This window comes from Sapajus apella, unplaced genomic scaffold (assembly GCF_009761245.1).
Source record: "Sapajus apella isolate SASKATOON/1434 unplaced genomic scaffold, GSC_monkey_1.0 scaffold62, whole genome shotgun sequence".
NCBI lineage: Eukaryota > Metazoa > Chordata > Mammalia > Primates > Cebidae > Sapajus > Sapajus apella.
Window position 1 is genome coordinate 19141130 of NW_022437002.1, and position 8383 is coordinate 19149512.

General features: G+C 56.9%; 1 protein-coding gene across 2 annotated transcripts in view; it reads right to left on the bottom strand.

Moving 5' to 3' along the window:
- The window catches only part of PDZK1IP1 (PDZK1 interacting protein 1), a 7885-nt gene extending 1240 nt beyond the window's left edge, over positions 1-6645 (bottom strand). Inside the window, exons 1-4 of one of the 2 annotated variants that reach the window (XM_032247497.1) lie at positions 6508-6645; positions 5675-5863; positions 2727-2835; positions 455-550 (exon numbers count right to left, since the gene is read on the bottom strand). In XM_032247497.1, coding sequence (XP_032103388.1) covers positions 455-550; positions 2727-2835; positions 5675-5741 — 272 coding nt within the window. In that variant the 5' untranslated portion in view covers positions 5742-5863; positions 6508-6645. Of the gene's footprint in view, positions 1-454; positions 551-2726; positions 2836-5674; positions 5950-6507 lie in introns of those variants that run through there. The other variant, XM_032247496.1, reaches the window with a different exon arrangement.
- Positions 6646-8383: the final 1738 nt, after the last annotated feature.

The following is an 8383-nucleotide window of genomic DNA, read 5'->3' on the forward strand; positions in this document are numbered from 1 at the left end:
CCCCCACTGAGCTCCATCCCCCACTAAGCTCCATCCCCCACTGAACCATCCCCCACTGAGCTCCATCCCCCACTAACCTCCATCCCCTACAGAACTCCATCCCCCACTGAACCCATCCCCCACTGAGCTGCATCCTCTACTGAGCTCTCCCCTCACTCATTTGTCCCTTCCTCCATTGAACTGTGTGTCCCCATGGTACCCACTGCCCTGTGAGTTCCCACTCCTACACTGAATCTTACCTTCCCAAGTGTCCATCCCCTCCTGGAGCCCCTGTCCCACACAGAGGCTGCATTTCCCCCACAGAGCCCTGCAATCCTCACAAAGCCCCATTGTCTCACTAGCTTTTGCCCATGTGAGTCCCCATCCTCCCCCACCACCTCCCCCCACAGCACCCGTCTTGAGGTTCTCTTAGGCCCTGGGAGCACAGGGCAGGCAGCCCTGCACCGCACCTCACCTGAAGTTGGCCGCCATCGAGGAGTACCTTCCATCTGTTCCCACCAGGACTCCATCTGCCTTGTTTCCCACCGTCAGGACCATGTGTGCAGGCTCCCTGGGGATGGAGCTCATCATTGGTGCTCCTCAGGGGGGCCCCCCTCTTCCGAGTAGACGCTATTCTGGGTCCTGGTTCTCACAAGCCCAAAGAGCAGCTGTGTCCAGCAGGGCCTGTCATCCACTGCTTCTGGTCCAACCCGTGGGGCCTCACACTTTCTCCCCACTCCATGGTGGGGGGCCAAATATTTGCAAAAGACTTATCCTGAGCCCAAGACCTCTCTGTGTCCCAGCTGCCTTCAGTCAGCCTCCAGCAGGCTCTATAGGATACACTATCTGCCCCAAATTTCCCCAGGTCATGCCTTGGGCAGTGGACACAGATGTGGTTGGTGGCACTTCAGGCAGAGCTGGGTCAGGTGGAGAAAGCCCAGCTGAAGACCTTCCAACAAAAAGCCCCTCGCCTCTTACTCAAGTTTAAACCCCAACAGTGTGGGGTCTCCCTGAAGCCTCCCAGAAGCTGCTCCCATGAGTGTCACAGGGACCCCAACACCCGCTCACTTCCTTAGACATCCCACAGGCACCCCAGACGTAATATGTCCCCAGTTAGGCTCAGCAGCTGCCCCTACATCTGCTCGTCCTCCTGCGTTCTGGGCCCAGTGGGTGATCCCCAGTGAGAAACCTAGCCGCCATCCCTGCCTTCCTCCCCTGGTGCCTGCTGCCGTCTCTGACCACCAACTCCCAGGGTGCCCACCTCCTAAACAGTGCTCAGACTCATCTCTTCTCTCCATCCTCTTTCTACCTCTACAGTCCAGATCCCCTCCTGACCTCACACTTGCTCCTCACCGCTCTCTAGGTCTGCAGACTGGAGACTCCCCCACCGCTGCCGTGCATCCGCCATGAGGCAGCCAGGGTCACTCTGCTAAGGCCGTATCTCATCCTGAAACTGGCTTAAAAACTGCTCACCAGAGGCAGGACACAGTGGCTCATGCCTGTAATCCCAGCACTTTGGGAGATAGGTAGATCATAAGGTCAGGAGTTTGAGACCAGCCTGACCAACATGGTGAAACTCTGTCTCCATTAAAAATACAAAAATTAGCCTGGTGGCAGGCACCTGTAATCCCAGCTACTCAGGAGGCTGAGGCAGGAGAATCACTTGAACCTGGGAGGCAGAGGTTGCAGTGAGCCTAGATTGTGCCACTACAATCCAGCCTGGGCACCAGAGTGAGACTCTGTCTTTAAAAAAAAAAAAAAAAATTGTGACTGGATTCCTACTCACTAAGGTAAAGCCCAAAAGCCCAAAGCGCAGGTCATTGGTCTGCAAGATCCTGGTTGGCCTGGGTCTGCCCCCCACCAGCCTCATCACGGGTGTCTCCATCCCCTTCTCCACTCACTGAGCCACTGGGGTTTCCTCCACAGCCCTGCATGGAGCTAGCACCCAAGCCACCAGGCCACCTTTGTGAGAGCTGGAGAAAAATGTCCCTGGGGACAGAGGCAGCCTTGCCTGAGGGTCCTGGCCTGGTGAGTGCAGAGTGGGCTGGATTTCAGCCCACCCGCTCTTCACCTGTGTGCGTCTGTATCCAGCAGCCCTGGTGCCCTGCCCCTAACTCAGGACCTGGGTGTACCCTTCCCTCCACCGCAGCACGCTTGCCACGCTGCTCTATCCTGGTAGCGACTCCTCCTCTTTCTTCAGGCTTCAGGATAAATGTGCAGTGGGGAAGCCTTCTCTGGCCACCTCACCCAGGTCAGCCCTGCAGTGTCCTCTGCGCTCACCCTCAGCGGCAACTCTTGAACTCTGACAGGTCACTCCAGTCTGTGAGCCTGTGAGGGCAGGAGGCATGTCTGTCCCACAGCCCCCCTGCACAGCAGCTGACCCTGAAGAAGGAGGAACCGCCCCTTCCAGAGGTTCTCACAGTGCCCATCACAGGCTGGGCTGCTATCCTGGCTCTACAGAAACACCAAGACTCCAAGAAGAGAAGCCGTTTCCCCAAAGCTCACAGGGGGGGGGCGCCGGGGGGGGGGGGGGGGGGTGTCCACAGAGCCCAGGTCTGGAAGCCAGCAAGCTGAGGCTCTCATTCCAACCGTCACCAACCTACCCTGTGACCTTGAGCCTCAGTTTCCCTTCCACACGGGGGAGGATTGGACACAGGGTTTCTGAGGCCCTTTCTCACCACTACTAGAGCAAGCGAGGTGGTCCTGGGCCCACCCCGCCTGCTCAGGGACCCTCGGGCAGCACTCACGGCTCTTCCTGGCACCAGAAGTGGTTGATTGCAAAGGCAATTGCAACGAGGACCAGGAACACGGCCACTGCGATGAGGCCCTGCATCCAGGGCTGAAGCTTCCCCAGGCCTAAAACGGGAGGTGGGCTGTAGCAGATGGGGCCACAGTGGGGGCCACCTGTGCAGGAGAGCGAGGGGACTCACTTCCCAAGAGCCCCGCCTGTGCTGAAGGCCCTCAGCCAGCTGCCAGGACCAAGGAGACATTCTGGGGAGGCGGGGGTGGGATGCGGTCCCTCTGACCCACTTAAACATCTTGAGCTCCACTTAGGTTAGGAAAAGGAGGGAGTTGAAGGAATTGCAGAGGCTCGGAGAGGGGGGAGTTGGAAGGAGAGAGGAGCCCAGGAGGGAACAGGCCTCGTATCTGAGATCTAGGAGGCCCAGAATCTCTTCCCCTCCCCCAGGCAGGTCACATGCAGGGCCCCCCCCGAGAAACCAGCTCATAGAGAGACTCCCAGATAGCACAACAGAGTGGATCTATCTGCAGACCAACAGCCTGAGAGCCTGCGGGGCTGACAGCTCTCCAGAGTGAAGGCCCTGAGCAGATTTCCATCCACGTATTTATTTACTCTTTGACAGGTGATTCTCATTAATACGCAAGTATTCTACATATACATATAACTCAAGAATATACCAAGTAGGCAGCTGTTACCCGCCTACCGCTAATTATAAACTAAAAGTATCTTCCACAAGGGAGCCATGGGGGCAGGTAAACTTAATGTTCCTCAACACCCCAGGGAGTGCCTGGGCCCCAGGGACCAAAGGGCAGCCCCCTGGACAGCTGGCCTAGGCCTTGCAGCTGGGCGTGGCTCCCAGAGAGCTGAGGAGGACCCAGAACTGACATGACTGGTCTGACGTCCGGAAGATCCTGTTCTGTAGCAAGAGGTTTCTCTGATGGTAGGAAGGGTGTGTGAGTGGAGACAGCAGGCTACTCGGCTGGGGCATCTGGGGTGCCTGGGGTACCCAGAGAGAGGAGTGGACCAGGACATCTTTAGAGGGGTAGGACCGAGGGGTAAGCTCTTCTCTGGGTCTTGGGGGCCAGGGAAGAAGTCTCAAAACCTGAACCCCTTTTTGTTCCCCCAGCTGGGTGCCCAGGGACTAGGGCCAGAGATTAGGTCAAGGCCCAACCATGCACCCTTCTCTGCTTTTTTTTATTTTTTAATAGAGACAGGGTCTTACTATGTTGCCCAGGCTGGTCTCACACTTCTCGGCTCAGGCAGTCCTTCTGCCTCAGCCTCCCAAAGTGCTGGGATTACAGGCATGAGCTGCTGCACCCGGGCCCTTCTCTGCTTTTTGACCCTTGACACCAACACAGACCCCCAAGATTTCCCTGAAGTCCCTGCCCTCAGGCCACTGCTGCCCCAAAGGACATTCCTCTTCCCTGACATCACTGCACTCCGTGAGCCTGAGGGAGCTCAGCCCTGCAGAGAAAAGACCCTCGTTGGGGAGAGGTCCCAGCACAAAACACAGGTCAGCAGGAGCCTTCAGAGGGGCCCCACGTCCAGGCCAGAATACTTGCATCCCTATATTTTAAGGGACCCAGGCTGGGCATCAGAAACCTTACTCTGGCTCACTCCCACTCAAAAATCCTCCTTTGAGTCTACCAAAATCTCTCCTGCTGCAGTGGAGACCTGACCTTTTCTCTGAGCCTAGCAGATACTGGGAAGAAGGAAGGAGGCCCTGGAACTCTCTGGCCCATAGCAAGGTCAGACCTCACTTATCTCCAGGGGAAGCAGAAGACACACAGTGTGGTTACCCTCAGTTCCATGCCTGCCAAACAGCAGTGTTTGGGAGTCCCTGGTTCCCTGGGGATTCAGACTGCTTCCTCAGGTCGGTGGTTGCTCAAGCTTGGGGAGTTAGGGCTCAACCCTTAGAGGCCTCTCCCTGCTTCCTCCTAGACCCTGCAGCTAATTTCCTCCAGTCATCCCAGGGACCACAGTCCCTGCGCCTCCTCCATGTGGGGTTAGCACATACAGCAAGGGGCAGTGCCTGGGGCAGGAGAAAGGTGATCTGAGCCCTGTCCTTCCCTCCCCTGCTGTATAACTCATGTGAGGTACTCAACCTCTCTGGTCTGCAGTTCCCCAGAGGGCTTCCAAGACCTGGGAGACAGAGTTGAAGCAGACACACATGAGAGCTCAAGGTGGGGTGGGAGGGGAGCTCTGGAAGCATCTTTGCCAGTCCCCTCTGGACCAAGTCCCACCTGCAGAGTCCCCAGACTTTGGCTGCAGACGCAGAGCGTGTAGAGTGAAAGCCACAGCTTGCGTGTGCTGCTTCGCCAGGTGCAAAGCCCTCCCACAGCTCTGATCTGGCAGCAGCCCCAGGAGGTGGGCAGGTGGGGCCTATTGTTTTCATTTTATGGGTGAGAAAGCTGAGTCTCAGAAAGGGGCAGTGATTTGCTCAAGGTCACACATCAATTCAGGCAGAGCAGGATGAAGAGCTCAGATATTTGGGGCAGTCACACTGGGCACTGTTCCCTACCCAAGTCCAAAAAGCCAAGACAATTAGGACTTGGGTCAAAGCCATGGACAAAGCCCTGGCAGAGCTGCTCCTCCCCTGGAGCAACCTTGTCTTGAGGGGTGCTTGGGCCCCACTCTCCCCCTCCTTGTATCCCTGGCCACCCTGTACTCAGGGCCCAGCCATCCCCAGGGCAATGCCTACTCTTGGGGCTTGGGCCTCAACTCCTGCTCCTCCCCCAGATCCTAGAACCAACATTTCCTTGCCGCTCCCACTCGTTGAAAACAAGTGGCAGGCAGAGACTTGGTTCAGACGTCTCTGCCTTGGGACGATCTTTCAGCTAGCCCAGTCCCTGATTCCCCTCCAAACTGTAAGTATCAAGTCCTGGGGAGAGAGGCCGGAACACCGCCCCATCCACCCCTGGGTCTCCCATGCCCAGCCCTCTCCTCCTGCACTACCTTGCTGACAGCTGGCAGGTGGCACTGCTGTGAGCAGGCCCAGAATGAGCAGGCTGAGGGCCGACATGGCTGCGGCAGCTCCTAGCCTTGCTTCTGGCCTTCGGTGTCTGGGCTCCTGGAGCTGCTGTGGGGTCTGTTGGTGTCCGCCCGAAATCAACCTGGGCTCAGTCTTGTCCTGGAGGGGAGGAGCTAGGAAGGAGGAAGGCGAGGGCGGGAGGAGAAATGAAGACAGGTGGCAGAAAGAACCTGCCCTCCCTCCCATGGTAATGAGCTGCCAAGCCGGGCCTCCCCTGGCCGGTGCCCAGCCCACTTGCACTGGCATTCGAGGTCATCTTCCCAGGGCCAGCGAAGGAGGTGGGTATTAGGACCAAGCAGATATGGGAGAGTCCCAGCCTCATCTCCACGCCCTGAGCTCCCTTTTCCTGGCAGTGGAGCCAGGCTCTAGGGAAAGGGGTGCCACACAGCCGCTCCTGCCTTGACGGAGCCCAGTGGGCAGGGCTTCTTGGAAGGCTGACAGTGGGATTAAGAAATGTGCTGGCTGGCTCCGGAGCCCGGGGAAACCCACAGAAGCCCAGGGAAGGCTCAAAGCTGCCAGATTCCCTGCAGAGCCTGGCCTATTTCCTGTTCTCCCCCTCACCTGCCCCTGCCCCACCAAGCCAAACCCTGGGACTCTAATGCTGGGACACACCACAGCTTCAGTGCCTTCCACCCGCAACCCAGCTCAGTAGCTTCCTAAATTCACCCCCTCCTGCAGAGATCTCAATAGAGGGCCTGAAAGTCCCAGTTCCCAGCTTTCATATCCCATGCTCAAGCCCCGACCCAGCCCAGCTGACCTAGGCCCAGTTCAGCTCTTCCTCTTGGCCCCAGATGTGGTCCCTGGAAACTAGGCAGGGCTTTAAAACAAGATCCCAGCTTGGTCAAAGGCTTCAACACCCAACTTCAGATCCATCTCCACCTACGGTAGAGGAGAGAACAGGCAAACACAGCCTGCGGTGGGGGGAAAAGGACGGACACTACAGGTGGCGCCCCATCTGGGACCCGGAAGCCCTGGGCCCGCCACCTTCATAGCCAAAAGCAGCATTGAGGAAGGCACCCCCAGCCCCTGGACAGGGGGACTCTGGAGCCAGAGCCCTCCAAAGAGCCAAAGTCTCCCCAGGATCACATGGTGTCCACCTGGCCTCCAGCTCGGGAACTGAGAATGGCCAGAGTTCCTGTGCAGGCCCCCAACCAAGGGTCATGCTGGTCTCCTTGCCTCACCCCCAACCCAGCAGTATGGGAAGCTGAGACGCTGCCTCCCTAGAAAGGAGCAGGCCAACTAGAACAAAGTCTCATCAGAGATGGAAGGTCCCCAGGAGCCAGCGCCTGAGCAGAAGGCCCCTCCACAGCCTCTCTGCCCTGAAGCCAACCAACCCCTATTCATCAGGCCTCCTGGGCAGCCCTTCCTATGGCAGGCCGATTCTGCCAGCGGGAGCACTTGGACATCATGCCTCAGGCCTGCTTCCTGTGTGTGTGTGGGGGTGTGTATGTGTGTGCATGTGTGTATGTGTGTGCATGTGTGTGCATGTGTGAGTGTCTGTATGCGTATGTGTGTGTATGTGTATGGGTGCGTGTGTGTGTGTGGGTGTGGGTGTATGTGTATGGTTGTGTGTATGGGTATGTGTGTATATGTGTATGTGTATGTATGTGTGTATGTGTGTATGTGAATGTATGTGTGGGTGTGGGTATGTGGATGTGGATGTGTGTGTGTATGGGTGTGTGTGGGTGTGTGTATGTGTGTGTATGTGTATGGGGGTGTATGTGTGTATATGTGTATGTGTGTGTATGTGCATGTGTGTGTGGGTGTGTGTATGTGTGTGTATGTGTATGGGGGTGTGTATGTGTGTGTATGGGTGTGTGTGTATGGGTGTGTATGTGTGTATATGTGTATGTGTATGGGTGTGTATGTGTGCATGTGTGTGGGTGTGGGTGTGTTCACACGCATGTGCAGTCAAGCACATTGCCATTCAAAGATGGTGCCTCGAGGTGATCTAGGGGAACTCTGCTTGAGTGACACCTCCCATACCTGTATATCCTGTCCTCCCTCCCTGCCCCAACTTGGTGCCCTCAGAATCTTCTAGCACAGACTGGAGTAAGCACCGTGCATGTTAATGAACAGCCAGAGAATCACTGTTTGGAATGTAAGGAATGGGGCTGAATTTAACAAACATATACTAGTGCCTTCTCCAAGAATTTTAAGGAGAGGAGTCACATGATCAGTTTTGCATTTGAGAAAACATTTCTCCATGCAGTGTGGAGCTCCCCATCTCCAGGGAAGTGGAACTGGGAACAGGAAGGAGGGATTGAACATTGATGGCTCCCCAGCTCCCCAGCTGTATGGACACAGCCCTGATCCCCATGGTAACAAGGTGGGCTCCCCTGCTAGTCTGGCTTGGGCCCAGGGTCTGGACTGAGGTAACAGCAGCCCCAGAGGGCTGCACTATGTGTCCTGAGCAACTGTTCCATCAACGTTCAGTTCCTAGAGACGAGGAGGCGGGGGATCTGATACAGTGGCCACAACACCAGTGCCTGGGCCTGGGCAGGGAGTGGCCATGGGAACAGATCTGAGCCCCGTTGAGGTGGCAGAGAAACCAGGGTGTGGCTGCTGGAACACAGTGCCTAGCTGGGAGTGGGTGCAGGCAGGAGGCAGGGGTGCAGGTGGCTCCCAAGTTT